The 27,869-nt window shown below is 36.4% G+C and overlaps 1 protein-coding gene and 1 pseudogene across 1 annotated transcript in view; one reads left to right on the plus strand and one right to left on the minus strand.

Moving 5' to 3' along the window:
• Nucleotides 1-413: 413 nt before the first annotated feature.
• The window catches only part of Btaf1 (BTAF1 RNA polymerase II, B-TFIID transcription factor-associated, 170kDa), a gene marked incomplete in the record, with an annotated part of 110,688 nt that continues 83,232 nt past the window's right edge, over nucleotides 414-27,869 (minus strand). Inside the window, 13 exon segments of the mRNA XM_013514876.1 lie at nucleotides 414-2,709; nucleotides 4,128-4,298; nucleotides 4,675-4,834; nucleotides 6,345-6,556; nucleotides 11,086-11,238; nucleotides 13,081-13,206; nucleotides 15,249-15,379; nucleotides 15,640-15,781; nucleotides 17,746-17,875; nucleotides 18,194-18,271; nucleotides 20,172-20,339; nucleotides 20,424-20,545; nucleotides 20,769-20,921. Of these exon segments, the coding sequence (XP_013370330.1) occupies nucleotides 2,566-2,709; nucleotides 4,128-4,298; nucleotides 4,675-4,834; nucleotides 6,345-6,556; nucleotides 11,086-11,238; nucleotides 13,081-13,206; nucleotides 15,249-15,379; nucleotides 15,640-15,781; nucleotides 17,746-17,875; nucleotides 18,194-18,271; nucleotides 20,172-20,339; nucleotides 20,424-20,545; nucleotides 20,769-20,921 (1,890 nt within the window).
• Nucleotides 7,522-11,073, plus strand: LOC102011785 (annotated as a pseudogene).

Raw genomic sequence — 27,869 nt, forward strand, 5'->3', positions numbered from 1 at the left:
CTCTACATGGTCATATTCTCAAATAGCTTCACTGGTCTACGGCTATACCCTCCTGAACGCGCCCGATCTTGTCAAATAGCTTCACTGGAACATTTAATTTTGAATAAGTTTCTATAAACCCAGAAGGAATAATTCAGTTATGTTCAGTCTGCTTTTTCTTTTTTAAGAAATGTTTGCGAAAAAGTGCATGTATGATATATGAATATGAGGGATGTGAATATATATGAGAAACAAAAATTATATCCAGAACTCTAATTTTTTAAAAGATTTTCCTAAGGGAAATGCTAGTGATGACACTGATAATCTCTGAATCAGTAATTATTTTCACTTTTCTATAATAGACACACAAAAAATAGGGAAACAGTACAATAGATATTCATGAACCCACTACCCAGTTTAAAATAGTATCAGTGTTCTCTCATGCTTGCTTTATTTCCCATACCCACACATTTTTAAAGACATAACTACCATATCATCACATCCGTAAAACTGACAGCAGTTCTTCAGTAGCATTCATTAGTCAATTCAATCTTTCTGGTGTATCCATTCTTCTTAAGATATACTACTGTGTACTGGGACACTTAATACTTAGTTCTTTCCTTTTATTTGAAAAACTGGAATGTATGAGTTAATATTTCACAATTCAAATATTATTTTAAAAATGTTAATAAGCCACACTACTTCTCATTCAGAGATAACCATTATTATTTTCTTGTTTATCCTTCTAGAAATATTTTACTAACACACACACATTCTTTGATATTAAACTCTTAAAATTTAAACTACTTAAATATTTCTAGTTCCACTCAACCTTTCAAATTAGAGGGAAAAACTTTTATGGTATGGTATGAATTCTTCGGTCCCGTACTATCTCTTTAATATTGCTCCTCATCTAAGAAAATATCAATTTCTATGAGCTATGTTAAATAGCTGGTTTATGGAAAGAGCAAATAAATAGTTAATAAAAAACATTCAACTCAAGTACAGTGGATATTCTATGTAAAGTCATGGATTTCCATTTGGTCTTCTACCTCTGTACATAAACCTTCAACAATGAAGAAAGTGTTCAGTATTTTAAAACCTTTAAAGCATCTCTGAACTAAATAACCCTCAGCTTTTTAATCATTTCCTACAAATAACACACAATTGCATATATTTCACAATTTCAATCTTATGTTTATTCTCTTGTGGAATGCTAGATTTAATATTACAATATGGTTGTCTAAGCTACTGAAATGTGACAAATGTCCAAGTCTAAGTGCTGCAGAACAGTATAACTATAAAGGTTTTAAACAAACACTTGTACATCTGAGGTCTGATGGTTTTTAAACTGATGCCTATATGTATGGCCAGCCACAAACCTTGGGGAAGTTTATTACCTGTACACTTATATACAAATATATCCCATATATGTGTATGCACAAGGCATGTATTAATTTATGTGAAATTTATAAAATTATATATACATACACATACATGTTTATCTATATCCACATACCCACCCTTACCATTGAGTTCACTTTTGTAATACTAGTTAATCAGCTTCATGCCCAATTATTATTGCTGCCCATATAACTACATGATTTTAGTGCCAAAACCAGGCACTTTTTTGGGTGCAGGATAGATATGTTTGTGCATATAGATAAGTGTGTTCATGTATGTTTGTATATATAAAGGAACAGTTTCTCCCTTTTATGATTCAGTCATGCATTACTCCAATAAACAGTCTTTTCACCATAGTTTTGGAATTCTAAATCTACTTTTGGAAAACTGTCTATGTTCATAGTTACAAAATATATTATATATATGATCAAAACCTATTGAGTACATATGTTCTTTAAATCTGGCTATATCCTAGCCATTAGACAAATTTTTAAAAAAGCAAAACACCCTCTTAATAGGATGTTATGGTACCTTTAAATATACCAGTACCTGTACTTAGAATAGTTGATATTGTATTTTAAAAGTTGACAAAATGATGTTAAAGATTTGAAAAACACTATGAATCTGCATTAAATATATAAATGTTTTCACTAAGGGTCTGGTTCAGTTCATTGTCTTAACATTTTTATGTTCCAAGATTGACTAATATCTTAGTCATTATTCTTACAGTCTTAAAATTATGGCTCATTAAGGCTTTCATACAAAAAAGCCCTATTTTAATCAATTATAAAAACAAGTTCAATTTAAAAGAAAAATGTACATGAACACTAAAAGTACTCATGGATCTCATCCTGTACAAAGTGACTCTGTGGAAAGGAGGCTCGTTCCTAATGAGAACAAACACCCCCTGGTAGCACATGTAAACCTGGTTTGGTTCCTCTGCTCTGCAGCTATTCAGCATGTAAAATTTAAACCATTTCACATTAACATTTAAATTTAATACAGTGCAAATATTTGAGAATAACTTGTTCCCCCCTGTGAAACAAGAGCCAGCATTATGCTGAATATTCTTCATATCTATTTACACATTGAGTTAAAAGTTCACAATAAACTTAGAAATTTGCTGAATATCAGCAGAAATGTAACTGAACTAGCAGCAACTGAATTTACAATATTTGATAGTTACTTGAGCGAATGCATAAAATTTTCCAGGCTGTACTCTGAGTCATATTGTTCTTGATCCCAAAGATCACTCATGTTTTCAAGAATTGATTTCATACTTGCTTTTCCAGAAGTAGAGGTGTCAGCTTTTTCTGCTTTACCATCCTTAAAAAAATTCAGCAAAAAGGTAAAATAAAAGGTCATTAACCTCAGAAATATTTTCCTTTAAAATATCACATTTGCTTTTAACAGAGATGTCCACTTCATGTAATAGGGAAGTTTATCACTTCAAAACATCGCACATTCTATTTTGCCATAGTAATGTACCATTTTTAGTTTTGTATTTATAAATAATTTTCTGGAAGAGTTACAAGAATTCATTGCTAACTTTGTCATATTTGCTTTTTTACTCTTTCATAATGTGTGTATATAAATATATTAGCCAGATATATTAGCTTTTTCCCTTAATAAAAGGAATCCCAAGAGGAAGTTATAAGTTATGTCCCCTTCATCCCTAGATAGGAATCCACATGCATTCCTGAAACAAGGACACTGTCTTATATTACTATGTCAGACCAGGTGAGGAACATTTAACAGTGATTATGTTTCTTCAAATTTTTCCAGTTGTCCCAATAGTAGACTTTATGGCAGTAGCTCCCTGGAATATCCCACGCCCGGTTTTGCTTGCTGAAAGTCACTCAGAAGAATACTCTTTCAAACAGAACAAAAGCTATTTGAAGACTGCTATGCACTTTTCTTTTTTCCAGATTAAACATCCTCATTCTTTCAACTTTACCTTATAGTACACGACTGAAAAGCCTCCCTCTATTCTGGCCATTAGGGATTTGTTAACCCATTTCTGTTAAATCACAGCACCTAGAACTATGCATACCATTCCAAATGTGGTTTACCAGACAGACCACAGTAGAATTACTTTCTCTCAGACTTAGATGCCACAAGTCTGTTATTATTACAGCTTTTAAAAGTTTATTTGCAAGAGGATGCTTCTTGCCATAATTTATACTGAGTAGGATGCTGATTTTCTGAACTTATAAAGCACTTTCACATCCAATCCTATTAGTCTTAAATTATCTAATATCTAGTTGATGTGTCCTTTTGATTTTCGGTTGTTATTTGACACATCAAATCCAACTATGGATACTATGTATTGAGAATGAACTCTAGATAGCATTTCTAAGTACTCATATATTTTATTGTATCCTTACAACTATGTAGTAAAAATAGGTGTAGATACTCAGAAGTTAACTTGCCTAAGACCATTAGTGAATAGTACACAGGACCAGAAACTCCCATCCAAGGAGTTTACTGATTCCAGTGATAAGCTGTCCTTTAGCAGGAAAGGTCTAAAGAAAGAAACCCAGAGGCAAGACACTGGAGGCAGCAACCAGAAAGTCAAGATTTGAAACACCTGCTAGTATACTAAGGAGTTTTATCTGGCCACAAAAAATCCCCCAAACAGTTATCTAATGGAGACTAACGTGAATGCCTTCTCCTATTCCCTTTAATGTGTATATACAGTAGTCCTGTGAACTCATTAAAGATGAATGGTTTAAGTTCTTTACCTTATCAAGGGTAAACAGATCAAGAAGTTGGTCAGTGCCCATACTCTGCAAACTTGAATTCTCTTGGCTAATAACAGTATTTGCTATGTTCATCTTGAATTTCTGCAAACCCATTATTTTCTCTTCCAATGTTCCTCTGGTTATCAGTCGGTAAACATTAACGACACGTTTCTAAATGAAAAAAACAGTTAAAACAAATGGAGCACAAACTGCTATGCTATGAGCTTTACTAAGATGGGGGCTTACGTTTTTGTACCGAGTACTTTTTCTGTTACCCTAATTAGGACTGGGTTTTTATTTTATCTTGCCTTGTGAGCTCAAAATGTTTGCAGAAACCACAGAATGTTAGGGATGAACAGTGATCCAGGTTTTCTTAGCCTGTGTACTTCACTGAATGCATGAGAAGTGATACCACAGAAGAGCCAAGTGAATTGTCCAAGGTCACAACCCTTGTTAACATAAAAGCAAAAATCTGAAACCGTTTTCTGCCTTCCTAGAGGGAGTATTTTCCCTAAGGCACATGTTAAAACCTGAGAGGTGACTCTACCTGACCAATGCGATGGGCCCTGTCCATGGCTTGTAGATCTCGCATGGGATTCCAGTCATGCTCCACAAATACAACCGTGTCAGCGCCTGTCAAATTAAGCCCCAGGCCACCAACGTGAGTTGTAAGCAAGAGAACATCTATGGATGGATCATTGTTAAACCTAGAAGTACAGATATCGAAAAATAAAATTAGTACATTCTTACTAAGGCTCGCATAACAGAGACTGTCTAAAAAAAATTGAAGAGCACAAATCAAAATACTGCTTTAAAAACTCACAAAGTAGATATTTCTGTGACCATTTGAGATGAAAATATCCTCTTTTAATATACATAAAAGCTTTAGTAGAAAGAAAGCACTCTGAAGCTTATCAGAAATTTCATAATGACTAAGTTACAAAATATAAACAAACACCACTTATAATGAAAACAAAATTCAAATGTGAAACTTTATAGCATGGACACAGAGGAGTGGGGAACAGGTAATATCGCTCAAGGAAGATAGAAGCTGAAAATTTTGGAGTTATTACAATTTTACAAGTCCTAGAAGACAGTGATAAAGGACATCTAACTTCTAGGAAAAAATATTATTATTTACCAATATCAAAAATAGCGACCAAACAAGCTACCAATTATCACCTTCTATGAGCACACACTGTTGCTTATTACAACAGTTGTATCGAGGATGCTGCCATCATTTCTTTTTCACAGACTGGGAACACTGTTTAAACAGTTTGACGAGAAGTCAAACCTGGGCCTGTCTGCCTCCAAAGTCCCGCTGTGGGTCTCTAGCTGTATTTTGCTTAACAGTCTCTTAGGGATGCTTGTTTACAATGTCCACTCAAAATCAGCAAGGCTGGGACAGAAGCTAGGTATCTGCATTTTTCATAAAAGGTACCCCTGAAATTTTTCAAGCAGGAGACTGCAAACCACACTAATTTTACTTCCCAGATGGGCCAGCTTCTAACTTGTTCTCTAGAGAGAAACAGATTAGGATGAGACTTTAATTAAGCTATTTCTTTGATTTCTCCTACTGTAATTCCCTAAGAACGTAAGGGAGAAAGTAGCGATCTTAAATTTCTTTCATGCTTTTCAGAAATGCTTTTCTAATATGGTCACATTTTTTTACTTAGTTAGAAAAAATTCAATTGTAATTCTTTAGTTCTGTATTTAAACTTTGTTTTGCAGTACTGAGGATTATAACCCAGTCCTTGTAATGAGCTATCTCCCTATTCCTTTTTATTATTTTATTTTGAGACAAGCTCTAAGTTTCTCAGAATGGCCTGGAACTTGTAATTCTGCCTTAGACTCCCCAGTAGCTGGGGTTACAGGTGTGAGCCACAGTGCCTGACTTTTTACAAGGGTGTTTATTTGGGCTGAATTACTCTATTCAGTAGTAAAATACTTGCAGATATTTAGCCAATGGAAATATTTAGCAAGGCAGACTCTACATCAATGCATGCACTGACTGACTGACTGTTTTGAGACAGGGTTTTTGCTATAGTTCAAGCTGGCCTTAAACTCACTATGTAGTCCAGGATGGCCTCAAACTTGTCACCATTCTCCTGCCTCAGCCTCCCAAGTGCTGGGATTATAGGAATGCACCACTACACCTCGCTATAAGGCATTTATTATAGCCTGATGTACAGTAATAGAACTTTGGGAGCCACTTACCGGGAAACAATGGAATGCCTCTGACCAGGTGGAATGCTGCCATCTAATCTCAAATAAGTGACAGAAGGCAGATGAGGTTTGAGCAAGTCATGTTCTACTATATCAAGCATGCTTTTAAGCTGACAGAAAATCAGTATCCTGTGCTGGGCCACAACGGACTCTGTGCCACTCTCTGAAGTGCTGCCATTTCCCAAACCGCAGTCCAACAGCAACTGGGAAAAAAACCATTACACAGGTGTTCAGGAGAAGTAGACAGCCCCTCTCCCCATGATAAGCACTCCTCTGCATGGCAGGAAAAGGCTAAATTTGTAACTTGGGAAACAGATTAGTACTTTGGGCTGCCATCTGTCACCCTAAAGCATCTTGAACTAGTTTTTGAGGTGCTCAAGCTTCAAGTTTCATGGTCATCTAACAGGCCTTTTCTCTTTTCCTTAGTTCTTTCAGGCTCCCTAGGGCCTCAATAAATGTTTACCAAAAGTAACAACACAAAAGATGCCCCAGGCAAAATGCTTCATAAAAACTATAAAAGAATAGAGTATGAAGAAAACATAATATGGTAGAAATCAAAATTATCAGGCTAGATCTCCTGTGTCCCTGAAAAGTGAGCTTGCTTCTTTATCTGCAGACCAAGACCTTTAATAGTAAACACTGCTACATATATTCTGTAGTTCTTGCAACTTAAGTGGTTTACAGCACCCTTATACTTTTATTTTGGTACTGAGAATCAACCTTATATTTTGTAAGTACAATAACTGAGTGAATAAAATACATGAAAATCACAGGTCAGTCTGGGAAACTAGTACACCCAACAGTAGTCTTCCTCATCCCTAGGGACTCAGATACTGTCTTCTGCTCAAAATCGTAATGCAAGATGCTTTCTCTTTTTCATACTGAGGTACTGAAAAACTAAAAATTTTAACTATGAAAAACAAAACCGAATGCTCAGCTGGGAAAGACAACCTCACTTTTCTGCCAAACAGCCCTACAAGTCTGAATTTTTATCCCCTAGATCAGGTGTACAGAATATCAGAGGGATTCTGCGACATAGAGTAAAGAAGTCTAATAAATGTAACTGTCCCTAACGCTTGCCCCCAAGGGTTACTGGGGGCTACCCAAGCTAAGTCCATGCAGTCACATTACTATCCAAGCTGTTTCTTTTTTTCAAGTCCCATCTAGGATGTCTCAGGAGAGAATAAGACTGTGTGGTAAGCAGAATAAAGTACGTGATAAGCAGGACATTTTTTAAAAATAAGACTCCCAGAGAGCGAGAATTTATCATCATGTCTGTCTCATGCTACCGTTATCATCTAGTCATCTTGGTCTCTTGACAGCAATATCACAAGCCTTAAAGATAATCAGTCATTTTTTTTTTGGTACCAGGAATCGAACTCACGACCTCATGCTTGCCAGGCAGGCGCTGTGCTGCTGAGCTATATCCCCACTGATCAGTCATATCAAAAGTATACATCTAAGATTTCCTACTCTAAGCCCACCCTTACCAGATAACCTTCCTAATGGAATCCTCTTCCCATACAGCTGAGATGAGGATTCCTGTCTGGCAGTATACATGACATTCTAGTTTTCCTAGTATTCCCTATAATCTGAGACTGCCCAGTGAGACTGAAAAGCTCCAGGTGTTGTGACAGAATCTATTTCAGTGCCTTGGAAAGTTGACTATTGGGTTCTAGAAAATGGTTGCCAAGACCTGCAAGACCTGACATGCCCAGCTGAGAGCCCAGCTACCCCCTGTAGCATTTCAGTGTTTTCTTGCTCTAATTTCAGTACAGGCCTAACTGCCCTGGCCTATCAAATCCTTATATAAAATGGTTTCTAGAGCCTTTGTAATGGCAACCCACTATGTAGCAAGTGTAGTACCCCGAAATATAAATACTACTCAAACTTTGATCTGTCTGGTAGAAAATACAGTGACAGTACAGTGCCCTCATTTGGGTCATTACATTGCTATGAAACCCACCCAGATCCTATAAATTTAATTTATTGGTAACTAATTCAAACATTAGGCTTTTAGTGAACTACCTATCCAAATGAAAGTCAACTTTACTCCACCGGAAAAGTTTATCATATTTCCAAAAAAAATCTGTATTTACTCATGTTTTTCAAAAAAACTGCTTATCATTAAATTTCACTTAGACTTTTAGTTCACCATTCTAGCATCTTGCAATTTTTCGTTCAGGCTCTGGCAATATTACATATTTCTTCTGGTATGACTATCTGCTGAGAAGCATGTTTCTAGTGACAGATTTTTAGAAAGTAAGACTTTTCCCCTAAGTACACATAGAAATTTCTCCTTTCTGAGACAGAACATTCACTCTGAATAACTGAAAAGTAAGAAAACAGAAAAGTCTTCCATGAGTATGGCCAGAAATAATGTGTGGCTCTCAGAGTTCTTAAGCTAAAATAATTATTGCTAAAGTCTAGATTTTATAGTAAGATCTACTAGAATTGAATCAAGGGAACCTGACCATTGAGCTGCCTCAGATTCTCTAGGCCACCATGCTTAGCTGAAGAACTACATTTCTAAGACTAGTTATAATTAACACTATTAATGCTAACACTTTGGTGCTCAAAATTGGTTAATTTAATCTAACCATTTATTTAATGTCATGTATTTTTGTTGTTGTTTTGAGACAAGGTCTCTGTACAGCTCAGGCTGACCTTGAACTCACTATGTAGCTTATGCTGGCCTCAAACTTACAATAATCATAGTGCCTCAGCCTCCCAAGTTCTGGGATTACTGGCAGGCACCACTACACTCAGCATAATCTAACCTTTTAAACCATAGAGGACATTATGGAGAAAGGAAAAAAATATCTGGAAATCATACCTGATAAAGTTTTAATATTCAGAATGCAAGAATGCAAAGAGTTAACGAAAAGATAACTCATAAACAAAATAGCAAAGAACTTGCACAGGCATTTCTCCAAAGAAGATACACAAATGTCCAATAAGCGCTGAGAACTGCTCAACATCATTAGTCATTAGGGAATGACAAATCAAATCTACAATGAGATAACACTTCATACCTATTAGTGTAGCTAGAATAAATGAAAAAAATGAAACAACAAAACAGGTGTTAGTAGGGGTTTGGACAAACTAGAACCTGATACATTGCCAGTAGGACTGTAAAATGGTGTAACTACTAAAATAGTTTGCTAGCTGCTAAAAATGTTAAACACAGAATTACCAAATGATCCAACAATTCTACTCCTACATCTGTATCCAAAAGAACTGAAAGGATTCAAATAGATACACTTACGAGCCAATGTTCACTGTAGCATTATTCACAATAGCCAAAAATTGAAATACTGATACATGTTATAACATGAATAAACTCTGAAAACACTATAGAGGTGAAACAAGCTAGTCATAAAAGGTCTTAATGTCTGCCTACCAGTTGATCTGTGCATAGTGGGCTGGTATCAGGCCCAGGGAAAGCAGAATAGGTCTGTGGGGCCTAGGGGCAGAGAGATGGACAGGACCAGAAAAACAACCAGGGGCTGGGGGTTTAGCTCAGTGGCACAGCGCCTGCCTGGCAAGCGCAAGGTCATGAGTTCCATTCCCGGTACCAGAAGAAAAACAAAAACAAAAACAACAACAAAAAAAACAAAAACAGAAAAACAACCAGAAACTGGGTGTGATGGTGCATGCTTATAATCCCAGGATTCTGCGAGTCTAAGGCAGGAGAATCGCAAGTTCAAGCCCAGCCTGGACAACTTAAGATCCAGTCTCAAAGTAAAAAAATTTAAAAAGGACTGGGAATGTAGCTCACTATGAGGTCCTGGGTTCAATCCCCACTACCAACAAAAAACTCCAAAACAAACCAAAAAAGAAACCCAGAAAAAAATATCTCATCATGCCCAGATATACTAAGAAAACAAAAAAATCAAGCAGCCCATGAAGAATGGAGAGGAAGAACACCTCTTGGGAGGAGAAGAAGGTTACCAGCCTGTTGGAAATAAAAGATGGGGGACAGGTTCACCTCTAATTTTTGATGAGCCACACCCAGTAAGCAGACCCATGATAACATGCGTGTATACGGAGATGATTTAGAAATGTTCATGGAGGAGAAAAATGAGAAGAAAACTTAGCAAGTTTCCACTGAGAGACTGTATTCTCATGGAACTCTCTGAACACGACCATCATAATGAATTTTGCCTTATGCCTCAACTTTTGCCATTTTCCATGAGACTTACACTGTGATTACTGATTTGTTTGCTGTGATCTTTATGTTATTTCCATGTATCAGAAGGACCTGTGTTGCTGGCTTCTAACTGGAGATTGCCTCTGCATCTATCTAAATTTCTGTCAACAACAGTTTTACCTATTTGCATGGAAAAATTTGAAATCAACAGAGCAATTAAAAAGCAAAGAAAATACAAAAAGACAATTATTGTATGATTCTACTTACCTGAAACACCACAACTAGGTAAAACTCATACAGATAGCAGATTAAAGGTTCAGGAGGGAAGGGAGACTGGACAGTAATTGCTTGATGAGTACAGAGTTTCTGATGATGGAAAAATACTTTGAAAATAGATGGGTGAGATGACTGCGCAATATTGGGAAGATAAGTAATGCCACAGATTTGCACATTTAAAAATGGTTAAAATGGCATACAATTTTAAAAAATGTATTTAAAAATCAACTAGCTGGATTTAAAATAAAGTGGTAAATACATCAACAGTCTTAGGGAAAAACATATTTAAAAAGACATACATACTTGTTTCAAAGCTGACAGTTTAGGCGCATGTTGAATATCATGAAGCGAAGAATTCTGAACTGCCAGTTTTTCAGTAATGTTCTTGAACTCTGGATGTTGAGGTGTTAAGACTAATGCTGGGTGGTTGCATAGTTTGCGTAAGTACTGTAATGCCTTTAAAGGGGGAGGAAGGAATATAAAAGTCCATTTCACACAGATAAATATCTGTATTTCTACCTTTTCCTAGCTATTTCATCTGTCTAGAAGTTTCTTTCTTCCTTGGCAAACTCTCGTTTCTTCAAGAATCAGTTCAAATGTCTTATCTGTAATTCTTGCATAGTTCATATGTATTTTTGAGGCTGTATTTCTTTTGAGACAGAGTCTTGATTTGTAGGTCTTGAACTCACTATGTAGTTCAGGGCTGGGATTATAAGTGTGTGCCACCATGCCTGGTATATGAAGCCATTTATAAAGTAAAAAAAAAAACGTTTACATCTGTCTCATCCACTAAACACCAACAGCAAAAAGAGTGTCTTATTTATCAGCTCCTTTAAAATGCTTTCCCAAAGAACCTAATAAAGCAGAGATTTTTCTAGAATGAGGCATCATTTCCTAAAGAATTTCTCAAACTTCAGTGGGTATGTTTCTTGAGGATCTTATATACCTGCAAATGTCTCCCTAGGCTAACTACTCAATAGTGTATTCTAATTTCGTATGTCAGAGGAGAGGGGGCGAAGTTAGGTTATTGTTTCAAGTCATTGTTTAAGAAAAATACTCCATCAGGTTTCTTCTGATTCAATCATGTCCCTTTTCTTCTGCCTCTTACTTGGCTTAGGATTTGGGTCTTGCCCCTGGCACTGAGTTCTGTATTAGTAAGCTCTATCCACAAGGCTCAAGAAACTGTTGAGCACTCTGATAAAAACTGGAGCTGGGCATGGTGGTGCATGTCTGTCATCCCAGAATTCAGGAGGCTGAGGCAGGAGAATTGCCATGAATTCAAGGCCAACCTGAACTACATAGCAAGACCCTGTCTCAAAAAACAAAGCAAAACAAAACAAAACAAAAAAAACAAAAAACAGTGAGAAAGGCAGAAGTCTTCACAAGCTATAGGCCCTTTCCTTTTCCTATGCTTTAAAATGCTGAAGTAATTTTCTGTGGTGGACTGTTCCAACAAGGGAAGAAAACAAGAGTTGATACTTGCTACATCTTTTTTATTTTTAAGTCTCTCCAGCATGAGACATGATCTGTCTGAGCACTATTGTACCTTTTGTATCCTCTGCTTAGAATTACTCCCCCCAACACACACATATAACATGCTTGTCTTCCTTCAGATTTTTGCTAAAATGTCACTTTCTCAGTGAGGTGGTCCTTGAGCCCTAGCTTTAAAAACTAGTTATAACCTATCCCCTGCTCCCACACGCTACTAACCCCATCATGTGCTTTATCTTCTCTTATATAATATACATTTTACTTATTTTTCACCTCTACAAGGTAAAGTCTCTCGCCCGCGCCCGCTGCCTTTTAGTGCAGAGTATTGAACTCACAGTTTTGTGCACGTTAGGCAAGTCGTCTACCACTGAATTATACCTGGAGCCTGTTTTTTATTTTAGGTGCTGGGGATAGCATCCAGGGCCTTGTGTATGCTAGGGAGGCACTCGAACAGTGGGCCACACACCCTTCCCCACATTGTCTGATGTTTTAATTAACCCCAGAGCTTAGAAAAGTTACAATGTGGTAGGTGCTCCAATAGTTTTTGAATGGAAAAGAGTCTTGAGTCTAAAATCCTTCTTTTCATGTAGTACACAAACATATATACTGCATTTTGTAGATCTAATATTAAAGTACTTTCTAATTACTAATTAATATTAGTTAATATTGAATAGGTAGTTTGACTTATTTTTATGTACAAATAATACTAGCAAAAATTAAATAAACCCATATTTCAGGGTTGCATATTAATAATTGCCCCAGTGAAGAATATTCTTTAACATTTAATATACATACTATAATTTATACCTGGAACACATGGCCTGTAGCTTTAAGCTTTGGTTTTTCAGTTTCTTCAGAAAGTGCAACTGAAGAAACTGTTTCTTCAACATCACACTTGGCACGTGACTTAGCAAAGTCTTCATAGAGCTGAACCTGTAAAATCATTCCATGAAAACTGTTAAGTATATTTTTTCAGTTGTTTAAAACATAGTTAACAAAGGCCAAAATGTTAAATCTCTATTCATAAATTGGTAATTCCTTTAAAACTGTATTTACATTAACTTTGGCTGCTGAAGTATTAAAATACTAATCAAACAGTTGTAGATTCCGTTTTCCTACTGGTCAGGGAAATAAATACTAATAAAAGGAAACAACCCTTCTGAGTAACATGAGAAAACTCTTAATATTCGAAAAGAACAAAAGCTGAAAGAATGTAACTGTTAACCTAAAAAGAGAGACTCATATACTTAGGGTCTGGATGCCTGCACTGTACATACTAAAACAGTGGAAAAGAAATAAAATCTAGAACTAAAGAACAGAAACCAGGGTACAAAAACCTGTGGATACTAAACAAAGCTAAAATATCACATCCCTCTGGAACGCCCTTCCTCAAAATTGTGTTTTATGTGTCTATGTTTTAGCACCACCATTATATTGCCAAAGATTTTTTTTTTTGGGTATCTTTCCTTATTGTACCTACTGTAAAAAGTCATCAACTCATTACTACTAAAACATTCAAGAAATATTAAACCACATTTTGCAAATGAAGGAATGAGGGACCAGAGAAATGAGATATAGAAGAAGCACAGATCTCTAAGCCTCCAGACTGGTATCCTTCTCATTAACCCCAAGATGACTAAAATAATACTGGCTAATAGGTTAACTATATACTGGATGGGAAAAAAGCTGTTTCTGCGTATGTCTAAATACTGTATCTTTTATTCATTTGACTGTAGTAAAATAGCTCCTAATGCTGAAGTAGACTGACACTAATCTATACCATAAACACTCTAATAGAAAATTCTGATTTATAGGCTATATCAAAGACAAGGTACAATTTTCATTTACATCTTTAGAAAAGTATCAGGAAAAGCTCAACAAATTGCTCTGATAATAGTCTCTATGTACAAAATCAGAACTTGCAGAAGGCAAAATCTGCAACATTTATAGCAAATGTTCTAATACTTCAAAGAGGATGAGGTCCCAGGGTCCCAGGTTTGAAACAGCCCTGTGTGCTTTAGCTCTATGAGCATAAGCAAGTTATTTGTTTTCCTTTTCTTATTTAATCCCCACAAGTGGGGATGAACAATAATGCTGTTGTGAAGATAATGTAACATTCATAAACAGGTTTCTGACCCTAATAAACACTGGCTTATAGTAGCTCAACTTCCTTATCCATGTTTTGCTTTCTGTAGTTTCAGTTACCCATAGTCCCAAACTATCACATGAAAAATTCTAGAAATTCATACATTTTAAATTGTGCCATTTTGAGTAGTATGTTGAAATTTCATATCTTTCCTGCCAGAGGTCTGAATTATTTTGTTAAGCATATCTATGCTGTATATGCTCCCTATTAGTCCTTTACTCCTGTCTCCACTATCACATCAACAATCATGGTATTTTAGTGCTGTATTCAAGGAACTCTTTGTTTTATTCAGTAATGGCCCCAAAGTATAGAGAATAATAATGATGGCAATTTGGATATGCAAAGGGAAGCCACACAGTGCTTTAAGTGAAAAGGTGAAAGCTCATGACTTAGTAAAAAAAAAAAAAAAAAAAAAAAATCAGATGCTGAGGTTGCTAAAATCTATAGGAAGAATAAAACCTAGAATACACAGGATTTAATACTCATCATTGTTTTACCCATCCACTGGGGGTCTTGGAATGTGTCCTCCATGGGTTAAAGAGAGGACTACTGCATTTTCTCCTCAGTCTAAGTTAATTGCAATCTTTTCAATTAACTAGACATATAAGAAAGCAATTATAACACTGGATTTTCTTCATAATATATTCAAAATGCACACATCTAAATTCATATCCCCATTTCTAAACATATTCATTTAGGTCTTATCTACATCTGCTTAAAGTATTTGTAATGCCAAAAGCTAATACCCTCTATTCAATACTTTTGTGGCTTACATAAACATTCTGCTAATAAATGTAACTCTGATAACAACAATCACCAGATTCCTAACCTGGAGAGGACTAAGAGTGCAATAATAGTCTTGAATAATTTTAGGTGGAAGATCCTGCAGAACATCTTCTTTCATTCTTCTCAGAAGAAATGGCAAGACCTGGCGGTGCAGTGCATCCATTGCAAGAACACCTGGTAAGAAGAAGAAAATATGGCTTCAAAAAAGCTAGGATTAATTTTTGTTTTGTTTTATTTCTTGTTGAGACAGGTTCTCGCTATGCAGTTTGGGCTGGCCTTAAACTCACTATGTAGCTCAGGCTGGCCTTGAACTTGTGGTGATGCTCCTGCCTCGGCCTCTCCAGTGTCTGGGATTACAGATGTGCACCATCATGCCCAGCCAGCTAAGATTACATTATACTCAATAACACAGGTCTTATAGTGATACTTCATACCTGCTTCTTGTTCTCGACTGGAACTTCGAGCATCCCTACTTGCTAATATAGGTTTACTATATCGAGCAGCAAACTGGCGTTCAGTACCCAAAAATCCTGGCATGAGGAAATCAAATAAAGACCACAGCTCCAAAACGTTGTTCTGAACATAAAAAGGAAGAACACAAGTTATCTTTTGTATTGGGATTATTTCCATATATTTAAAAAATGGAACATTAGTGAAAGCTCATTATGATGAAACAGATAATAGGCTATCACCATATTCTTAAGTATAAGTCTGTTTTAATGTGTAAAATTTACATCAGTAACCCTGGAGGAAATATTCTATTTGAGGGAAAACCTCTAGTTTCCACCATAATAAGAGTTGGTTCAGTATCTATACCCTACTATTATTAGCATCTGTAAAATATAGTAAATAGAAGAGCAGAAAGATAAATGGGTTTCTGAGTCTTTTAATTTATTCCTGATCTCAAGCTAACAGCAAGATTTAAGGATATCTGGGCAAAGATCATCAAATCTTCAACAAAGGAAACTTGTAAGAACTTGATTACAGTGGTACGTGGTTGACATATTTAATTCTTTCCATTATTCTAACTGCAGAATTTATTCCACAGTTCTGGTTGCAACCAAATGCAAGTATACATGTAGTATGGCACATACTTCCAAAATCATAGAAAGAATTAAGTTTACGAACTGAGGTACACTGTATATGTTCACCCAGTTTTTAAATTTTATTTGTACATTTTGTAATACATAATGAATATATTCATTGTGATCCATCTAAAATAGTGCCTCACCAACATGTGCTCATTTGAGTATAAAACTGAAAACATCAATAAAGTTATTTGGTAATATTAGCTAATACAGAAAGATAGCAACCTATGACCAGCCAAGCTTTAAATCAATGAGCTTTCACTGTGCTAGGAACATAAAAGATGTCCTACTTAGAAGCCAAGGCCCTGTGTGGTGGTGGGAAACCTATAGCATGCACACTGCAGCAGACTACTGATATCACTGAAAGCTCTAAAAGCTTCATCAGCACTTGCCTAGCGCATGCTAGTCAAGAACTAGGCAAAGGAGGTTCTTTCCAATTCTATTGGCATTTCATTGGGGAAAAAAGGCTATCAGCATTTTTCCATTTTGGATGCTTTCTTAAGAGACTTGGATCATAATGTGGTCCAAGACTTGGACCATAATGTGATCCTCACAAAGTCTGAAAGCTTTCCGCCTTGCTCAGACTCTGGCTCACTATGCTGGGCGGCCCACCCACAGAGATACCCTTCTAATCCCACTTAGGTTCTACACTGCAGGAACTCATTGGATAACTTTAGAACTCAACTGTTCAGGGCAGAAAGAGGGAGGGCCTTTAACCAGGCAAAACCAAAAAACTTTTCATGTTTGAACTACGTAAAAGTAATGACCTATTTAAAATCAATGTGATGCTTCCCAATGACTTTAAATTGAAGCAAAACAAATCTTGGTAATTCTTGGCTCTCTTTCTCCCTCTTAAATGTACATTTAAAAACTTCTGATAAATTTAGAAAGATTTGTAATTCAGTTTATCTCTTATGGTTCTAAAATATGTGGTGTTTGCTTAATAAAGAAAAAAATGAATAAAAACCCATTACTTTTTACAGCTGAGGGGAAGAAGCTCAGAGGTTGTTACTGTTTTGCCACCAAATTCATAGGCAAGAGACTTTCAAAAGTATGTGAAGACATCTATACACTCATCCATCTCCTTCTTTTTCTAAGATAAACATCTGTACTTGTTTCCCTTTAATTCCTCCTGACTTAGGCATTCACCGTTATACTATATGATTCATCTCTAAATTGGTTCTAGCTTTTCAAGGCTAAATTGGATGGCAGTGTAATACTACAAAAGGACATTGCCAGTGTATATTTCTATTTACATAGCCTAAAATTATGTTTTTAAATATGACCTTTTAAACCTGGTTCACTTTAGATATGGCTATAAAAGCAACATAATTATTGGAAAATTATTACCAACACTACATAAATCTTTAATTAACTAGATGCCAAGGCTATTCTCCACTTGAAAAAAGAAAAAAAAAAAATTAAATGGGAAGAGGAAAGAACAGTAATTACCTGGATTGGTGTTCCAGAAAGAATAATCCTATAATTAGCAGTCAGTTGTTTTACTGCTTTGGACAGTTTTGTTTTTCCATTTTTGATGACATGGCCTTCATCAAGAATACAGTAGTTAAATTTAATATTTCTAAGGGAGAATAAATAGAAAAGTTTAGCATCTTTTACTATGTTAGGAACTGTATGAAGAATCTTGGAAATTATAACATATTAAGTGTTTTCAAATTTGGGGTTTTGTTTTTGTTTTGTCTTGTTTTGAGACAGTGTCCCACTAGGTAATCCAGACTGGCTTGGAACTCACTATGTAGCCCAGGCTGGCCTTCACCTTGTGGCGATCCTTCTCTCTCAAGCTCCCAAGTCCCAGAAATACAGGTATGTGTAAAACACACGGCAAATGTCTTCCACTTTGATACAAAGTTTTTCTAAAGAAAAACATTTTAGTTCTTACCTAAAAAAATCTATGTCATTTCTCACAACATCATATGACGCCACTATCAGATTATGCCTTTTTACTTGATGCTGTAACCTTTATTTAAAAAAATAAGATAAAATTAGAAAACAGAGATTCTGCGAAGTTTTTAATACAATTTTAGTGATGAAACTATAGCAATAGTATAAGGTGCATTAATCTGCCTATGAAACCTTTCTCGCCCTACACACATGAGCAGGTTACATGAAAGGACATTCTTCTTAGATGTGGCTCTGTTATCCTACTCAGTCTGATTAGAAAAGAACCTGACTCAAAATGTGGTAGGTATTTTAACTTTATTTGCTAACATCTCTTCCTTAGGGTACCAGTCCTTTACAATTCCATGTTGTCCTAGGGTAGGTAAGGAGGGTTACCAGTCACATGTCCCCATAATTAACAAAAAGATGAAGCATTAGAACCAATATTTTTTTTTTTTTTTTGTTTTTCTCCGGTACTGGGAACCGAACTCACGACCTTGTGCTTGCCAGGCAGGCGCTTTTGCCGCTGAGCTAAGTCCCCAGCCCCAGAACCAATATTGCTATTCACAATTTTTGTTGTTGAGATAGGGTCTCACTACGTAATTCAGGCTGGGCTTGAACTCACTATGTAGCCCAGGCTGGCCTCAAATTTAAGGTGAACCTCCTACCTCGGCCTCCCAAGTGCTGGAATTACAGGCATATGCCACCATGCCTAGTCCATTCACAGTATTTCATGGTCTGACCACAAAAGCTAGTTTGGGAGGCATAGGCAAGTGAGTCATCTCTTACATAAATCATATGTATAAATATGCCTGATGGGAAAGGGACGATCTGTTTATTATATTTGCCAACCTAGGAGACTTGTAAGCCTTTGACTGCCAGTGGTGATCTTATCCAACTAAAGTCCAGGAGAGATCAATATAACATGTTATGTGTGGGGAGAAAGAACAAATCAGTGTATTATGATATACTTAAAAGTAAGAATCCACTTCTAAAGTTCTGAAATTAATGTAGTAAATTTCCTTGTTCACCTAATTTAGAGTTGAATTCCGATCTCTTTTTTTTTTTTTTTTGGTTTTTCTCCGGTACCGGGAACCGGAATTCCGATCTCTTGTAAATGAATGAATTCTAACTATGAGACATTACAGTAAAATGCACCAGAGTGCAAGTTTTTGCTGGACATGGTGGCACATTCCTTTAACCCCAGCATTTGGGAGGCTGAGGCAAGAGGATTGCTGAGAGAGTGAGGCCAGCCTGGGATCCATAACAAGTTCAAGGCCAGGCTGGACTACACAGCAAGACTGCCTCAAGGGGGAGGAAAAAAAAAAAAAAGAGTGCAGTTTTTGAGCTGCCTGTATTCAAACGCTTGGATACCAGCCTTGTGTCTTAATTTCCATATCTCCAAACTGCATTAGTAGTATACTGATGACTGAGACTACACAACTTTACAGATACATAAAATGCTTAAAATAATGCCTCACTAGTATGTGCTTATTTGAGTATAAAACTGAAAATGTCAAAGTTATTCAGCAATATTAGCCAATAATATTAGCTAATACAGAAGGGTAGCAACCTATGACTACTAGCCATGCTTTAAAAGATGAGCTTTCATTGTGGTTAGGAACATAAAAGATGTCCTACTTAGAAGCCAAGGCCCTGTGTGGTGGTGGGTAACCTATAGCATGCACACTGCAGCAGGCTACTGATATCACTGAAAGCTCTAAAAGCTTCATCAGCACCGGCCTAGTGCATGCTAGTCAAGAACTGTACCAATGACCTACATCTCCGGCACCAAAGTGCCTGAATTTTGCTAAGCTTCATTAATGATCCCTTTCCAAATACTCAAATTTCTTAAAAAAGATAAAGTAAGTTTCTATGCCTTACCACCAAAAAAAGCTAGCTCAAATTCATTTTTAATAAACTTTAATTTTCCAAACCATTTAAAAGTTTAAACATTTGTTATTGGTGTAGAGACCTACCTTATTCTTTCAGTGGGAGGTCCAGTATAATGCAATGGATTAAGATATTCTCTGGAGCAAAATTTACCTACTTCATCTACCCAGTGACCTGTTAGTGTTGGTGGACAAACCACCAAGGAAGGAAGTGGCATACATTCTGCCAATTTTGATCTTGCATATTCCTGGGCCCTTTACAAAAGCAAAACATAAATTAACAAGCTTGTTCACAGTTTTCACAATCGGGAAACCTTATTTAATAATAAAGTTAATTACCTGTGACAATGATCTCCTGCTAGAATGCAGATGGACTGTAAAGTTTTTCCTAAACCCATATCATCACACAGAATTCCATGAAGTTTATACTTATTGAGAAATGCTAACCAGTTCACACCATCCTATAAGGTTAGGGAGAGAGAAAATATAAATGTGAACAGATAAAAAATTTATTTCTTGTAAAAAACATTTTGTACAGACCAAAAATCTTTACATAAGCAAAAGACAAACAAGTGGATACAAGACACAAAGTAGAAGACTTTATTAAATCAATCTTAAAAACTCTGTAAGGTCCATTCAAAAAGAAAAGTAACTTTGCATTTATAAAATAAGTACAAAACTTACCTGTTGATATTTTCTTAGTTCAGCATTGATTGGTACTGGGATTTTATAATTTTCTAACTTTTTTCCATCTAACAATTGCTCCAAAAAGTGTCGCTCTTTAGCTTTCAATTGGATTAATTCTTCTGACATGTTTGGAGGGTCTGGAATGCCTGCCTAAAATGATTTTTTAAAATGTATTAAAAGTATTTACTCACAATTTTTCACCCTCAGATGTATCAAATAATTTCAATTCTTAAAAACATAAATACACAGAAAAAAATTAATTAAAGATAGTATATTTTAAAAGGCTTAAATGAGTGTAAAGAATTTGATGAATATTAAGAGTGCCTGAATTGGGCTAAGAAAACACATCTGAGGTATTTTTAAAAACATACAACCAAGCCAGGTGTGGTGGGGAATGCCTGTGATCCCAGTACTTAGGAGGCTGAAGCAAGAGGATCACTGTGAGTTCAATGCCAGCCGGGGTTACAGAGTGAGATCTTCTCTCCAAAAAAAACCAAAAAAAAAAACAAAACCAAAAAACCCAGCAAAAACACCCTACAACCACAACTGAATTTTCCCGCACTATCCATTCTTGGATAAAATAGCCAATAAAGTTATAGTTTATTTTAAATGACATACTGTTACGGAGCTTCTCAATTTTAGTATTCTGGTGTCCTTGGGTTTGGACCTTAAAATGTAGTCTGCAAGGCTCCTAGGGATCCCAAAGACCTTTTCTACCATTTCATAATAATTTTAATAACAACTTACTCTTTATTTTTGGAGCATTGGGAATCAAACCCCAGGCTTCCAATACTATTTCATAATGAAAAGGCATTATTTTTAAAAATTTTGTTCCAAGTTTTGTGGGCAAAACTGCTTGTGCCTCAGAGTCAAGGCAATGGCATCAAAATGTGTAACACAACATACAATGTGTAATACAAAATAAAATGACTAATCATTGTATTCCTCACAGCTATGAGCTAGCATTAAAAAAAAAATACTAGTTTCACTTAGGAATATTCTAAATAAAGCAGTAAAAATGATTGTTATGCAATCTCAACCTATCTTTTTAACACTGTGAGCCAAAATGTGAAATATACAGAAAGCATTTCTGCTACTTGTCAAATACAATATACTGAAGAAAAGCACTTGTGAGATGGTTTAAACTGTATGATAAGCTAGCTATTTTTTAAAAAATAATCCCGTCTTCCATATTCTTAAAAATTTCCCTGATAAACTACACACATGCACAGATCTGTCCTGATTATATCCAATCTTATGTTTCATTACTCACCGATCTGTCTTTACTCTTTAAAATTAATGTTTATGATTGTTAAATTTGGATCATCATATAATTATTATAATATTTAAACAAATTTTCTCTGTGGAGACAGAATGTTCATTAACTTAAGTCATTTTTTATGGAATATTTTACTTGAAAGAGCTAATAACTACAAGTATTCTTTTTGTTGTTGTTGTCATTGTTTTTGTTTGTTTGTTTTTTTCTGGCACCAGGAATCGAACTCATGACCTCGTGCTTTCCAGGCAGGCACTGTGCCACTGAGCTAAACCCACAGTCCCAACTAAGAGTATTCTGATCTAGGTATCAGGTTGACACTTTTTCAAAATAAACCTGTCGTTCAAAAAAAAAACAACTGATCTAGTAACCTGATATCACTGATAAAATGCAAGTTCCCCAGAGAAGGGTGTCAATATTTAAAACTTATCTTCTATTGTGTTTTTTTCTTTTTTTGTCATTTTGAGACAGGGTTTCACTATGCAGTTCAGGCTGTCCTAGAACTCACTTTGTAGCCCAGGCTGGCTTCGAACTTGCAGTGATCCTTCTGTCTCAGCCTCTCAAATGCTGGGATTACAGGCATGCACCACCATGCCCAGCTAGGCTTTTTGGGGGAGTAGGTCTTTTTGGTCTACTGGTGATATTAGAAAACATCATTTTTAAAAATTTATGTGATGAAATTGTCAACTTGTGATAGATTTGCATAACTTGGTGAATCAGTATTTCCCAAATGACCAATGTGTAATTTTGCAAAATATGCATGGGTAAGAATCCATGTAAGTGCAAGATAAGCCAAGGAATTTTAATGAAAGAAGGTCTGAAGTCCTTTGATAGGACTTTAGATTCTATACTGCACAGTTTTTGTTTGAGACAGGGTCTTGCTATGTAGTCAGGCCGGCCTTGAACTCAGTTTATAGCCCAGGCTAGACTTGAATTTATAGCAGCAATCCTCCTGTCTCAGCCTCCCAAGTGCTAGGATTACAGATGTGTGCTACCACCCCTGGCTATACAGAACATTTAACAAGCATTCTTTTTTTGAGTTTGAGTATGCTGTTGATCAAAGAATATCCACAGTTTTTTTAAAAAAGCTATGAAAAAGTTACTAAAAATACTATTCCCTTTCTAACTATGTGTATCTGTGAAACTGGGCTTTTTTCATAGCATATACATCAACCTAAACAACACTACAAGAGACTGTATGCCCAAGTAGGAGAATCTAATTACATACCATTAGGCCAGTCATAAGAGATTTGCAAAAATATGAAACTCTACATGCTGTTGTTTTAGAAAAGTTATTTCTCATCAAAAAAGTTAAATATAGTAACACAGTAATTTACTCTTTTGTAAGTGAATTATTTAAAAAATTTTCCAGTAATAATTTCTATCACAGAAGAGATTAGAAACAGATGCCCTTTGGGGTTTTTAAGTTTTCAGGAATATCACATCATGATACTAATAATGATCTATCCAAAAAAAGAAATCAAGGGGCTGGGGGTTTAGCTCAGCGGCACAGCACCTGCCTGGCAAGCACAAGGTTGTGAGTTTGATTCAAGGTACTGGAAACCACCCCCCACCAAAAAAAAGTCAGAAAAACAATTTCACTTATAATAGTATTATAAAAAATATTTAGGAATAAACTTACCGAGGAAAAGAAAGACCTACAGACTGAAAATCATAAAACAATGATGGAAATTAAAGGAGACCAATAAATGGAAAGATCTCCCATTTATATGGCACATGAGAATGAATGAATGAAACTGGTAACTTGAGGCTGAGTAAAAAGAGGTTTACTTAGCTCACAGTTTTGGAGGTTCATGGAAATAATGCCAGCTATTGGCTTGGCGCTCGTGAAGAGCTCATGGCACATGGCACCATGATGGGAGTGGGTGGGATATCTCAAGACAGGAAGCAACAGAATGATTCAGGAACTGGGTGCATTCTTAAAACAGCACACTACCTACTGAGAACTCAAGGACCCATAAAAACTACCTTAATCCTAGAGGTGGTGACCCCAATGATATTAAGGATATCCCACTACATGCTCTCTCTTTTTTTAATTTAAAAAAAAATTTTTGTACTGTCCTGGGGATTGAACCCAGGGTCTTCACACAATTACCCAGCCTGTCCATCTATTTATTTACTTATTCATTCATTCTTTCATTCAATTTTGAGACAAGGTGTTACTAAATTGCCCAGGAGGGACTAAAAATTGGGACCTTTCTGCCTCTGCCTCCCAAAGTGCTGAGACTGCAAGTGTGCATAATGTCACCACAGTGGGAGCCAAGCTTCCAAAACATGAGTTCTTGGGGATAGAAACTATGTCCCAACTGTAGCAGACTTAAACATAAGACTGGAAACTAAAACTACTAGAATAAAACATAAGGAAACAGATGGTGGTCTGTTTAATTTTTTTAATATATAACCCCAAAACCACAAGAAACAAAAGCAAACACAGATAAATGACACTGCATCAAACCAAAAAGATTCTGCAGAGCAAAGGAAGCAATCAACAGACGGAAGGGACAACCTATATAGAATGGGAAAAAATGTCTATAAACCATATACATGATCAGAAGTTAATACTCAAAATAAATAAGGAACCCCCAAAACTGAACAGGAATAATCAAATTTTTAAATGGACAAAGGACCTGAAGAAATATTTCTCAAAAGAAGATACACAAATGGCCCAAGTGTTACGCTTTGTGTCTGGATGCACCTGAGGTACTCATAGGTGGGGCTCTGGGGAGGTGACTGGATCATGGAGGCATATTAGTCCACTGAATTTGCAGCTAAATGTGATGTTCATAAGTGAAGCTTGATTACAGGAGGTGGTCACTGGGGGGCCTGGCCTGGAAGGATCTATCTCCCTCCTTCCTCTTGATCTCTCTCTGCTTGCTGCCACCACATCATGAGCTCTTTCTCCTTTTGCCTTGGAGCCAGTTGACTGTGGACTGAAGCCTCTACAAATTGTGAGCCAAAAGGAACCTCCCCTCCTTAATTTGTAGACGTTGGGTATTGTATGACAAGAAAAGTAACTAAGATACCAACATATAAGAAAAGATGCTCGGCATCATTAATCATTAGGAAAGTACCAAGTAAAAGTTCTATGAAATATAAGCTCACACATACTAGGATGACATTTTTTTTTTTTTTTTTTTTTGATAACCATTATAAAAAAAGACAAAACATTCAGGGAAGGATATGAAAAAAAGGGACTCCTTACTGGGTGTATGTAAGAATGTAAATGAGTATAGCCAATATGGAAAATAAAAAAAAAGCTTCCTCAAAAAATTAAAAATAGAATTACCATATATCCAACAATCCTACTTCTGGATAGGTAGCCAAAAGCAATGAATAAACAGTATGTTAAAGAAAAACCTTCACTCAAATGTTAATTGCAGCAGTATTCCTAGTGGCTGATATTTAGAATCAACCTAAGTGTCCATCAATGACTGAATGGATAAAGAAACTGTGGCATAGAATGGAATTATATTCAGTCTTAAAAAACAATGAGGAGGAGCATCAAGATGGTGGAGTGGTAAGCAGCAGAAAAAGAATCTGAGTGTTGCCACCTAGATGCTGAAATATAGCAACTTGAGGAAGATAAGAAGGATCAAAGTGTGGCTGCTGGACCCAGGAAGGATCTAAAGCATGAATTGAAGCCCACAGAGTGAGTGAAGAGAGAAACATCAAAGAAGGAGGAGGTAACTGGCAGTGCCTTTTCCCTGAGACGGGACTCCGAGAAGCAATTCAAATGTGTGGACACCCGGTGACTGGTACTGACCCAAGGCCTCCATGGAGAGACACAGCACTGGAGGATAGTGGATATGAAGGACTCCCATTAGTTGGCAGTGAGTGCTGAGGGCTCAGTTGTCCTGTGAGAGAGAACAACTGGCTGGGAGCCATCTTGGAGAGGAGCAAGCTGAGCTCAGAACTCAGAGCAGGTGCAGGCTTCATTTAGCAACTCCCAGCAGGGTTCCATGGAAGGCTGTGGAAGTTGTGCTGGTGACTGCAGGCCAAAAGGGTCTGGTCTTGGCCAGAAGGCAAAGGCTCACTGAGATTATCCACTGCCCACCAAAAAGGTACTGCTGGGATATATCAACATGGATATGGGCTTTGTCTCCACATGTTGTCTACCAGTGACAACAGAGAGAAACCTGAAAGTGTACTTTTTCTCATTGGTTTTTTTCTTTTTCTCTCCACTGTTTGATCTTGTCTTTATATGAGAGTGAACACAGTTTCTAGCCTCTTCCTGGTTTTTGCTCTATTCTGTTCTTTTTATCTCTTCCTTCTTTCCTTCTGGTCTTCTGCACCAGTTTCCCAAACCCACTTTGTCCTCCAGCCTTACTTCTAATCTTTTCTTCTTCTAGTTCTATTTTCTCACTAACCCCTTTTAAATTTTAACCCCTGAGGGAAAAATTGATGTATTAAGGAGTTATATACTGCATATAATTTTCTGGTTTGTTTCACATTTTGTTATATAATCACAAATGTAGTTCATACAGTTAAAGTTGGCAAATTAATAGTTACCATAGTTTGCAATTTCTAGGCTGTGTTTGACGCTATTGTTATTGCTGATGGTAACACTTTAGCCAAAAGGGACATAATTATTCTAAATAGTTATTTTTCCTAGTATTCCAAGACTGAGATTGACTAAGGGTCATAGAAAATACTGTGGGTCAGTGCCAGAGAACCAGGGGTTGGGCCAAGCAAGTACCAACTTCTCATTCCCAACAAATTGAAGAGGCAGAATATTGCAACAGACTCAAAACCCCAGAACTCAGCTAAACCTGGAAGATACCTAGAAGAGGTAGTTGTTTCCTAAAAGTTCAAAATGCTAGCAATAAAGCAACCCACCATAGGCAATTTACAAGCATCACCCCAGGAATTAAACTAAAAAAAAGAAAAAGAAAAAAAGAAGAAAAAGAAAATGAGAAGACACTTAGACAAGAGACAACCCCAGACATCCAGGTCACCAAAGGCAAACCCAGGGGGTAATGAGGAGGAACAATCTGAAAGCCACCCACCATCCTTCTCTGAAGTGATAACAACAAAGCAATTGAATGAGGCGCTAGAAAAAAATGAAATTAGAAATAATTTCTCAGATAACTGAATAGATGATGTCCACAATGAAAACCATGCTTAGTGACTCTACAGCAGATACAAATAAAAAAAAAAAAAAAAAGAGGAGTTTTTAAGAATTACAGAAGCCATGAATTCTCAGCAAGGACAGAAATGGAATCCATAAAGGCAGATTCAAACAGATATCCAGGAGAATAAAAATGCCACTGAAAGTATCCACAGCAGGATAAGCCAATGAGAGGACAGGATCTCAAATATAGAAGACAGGCTAATAGTTAGTGATCATGAAAAGAAAGATTTCTTAAAAATAGCAAGGGAACATGAGAAATCACTCCAGCAGCTGCTACATGAGGCAAAGAAGATGAATTTAAGATTACATGGAGTCAATGGAAAAGCAGGAAATAGCAATGATATAAAACAAAAACTTCACAGACATCATGGCAGAAAACTTCCCTGGTAGGGAAAAAGAATTTGACACACAGTTTGTGAGTCACGTAGAATTCCAAGTAGCCATGATCAAAAAGAATCTAGTCAGGCATATCACAGTCAACATTCCAGAAACTGAACACAAGAATAGAATCTTAAAGGATATTAGGGAAAGGAAACAAATCACCTATAAAAGAAAGCCCACCATAATCACAGCTGACTTCTCTGCATGAATCTTCAAGCTGAGGAAAGCTTGGAATGAAGTATTTCAAGCTCTAAAGGAAAACAACCTTTAGCCCAGACTGATATACTCC

Source organism: Chinchilla lanigera, unplaced genomic scaffold (genome assembly GCF_000276665.1).
Source record: "Chinchilla lanigera isolate Chin_1 unplaced genomic scaffold, ChiLan1.0 scaffold00024, whole genome shotgun sequence".
Lineage (NCBI taxonomy): Eukaryota > Metazoa > Chordata > Mammalia > Rodentia > Chinchillidae > Chinchilla > Chinchilla lanigera.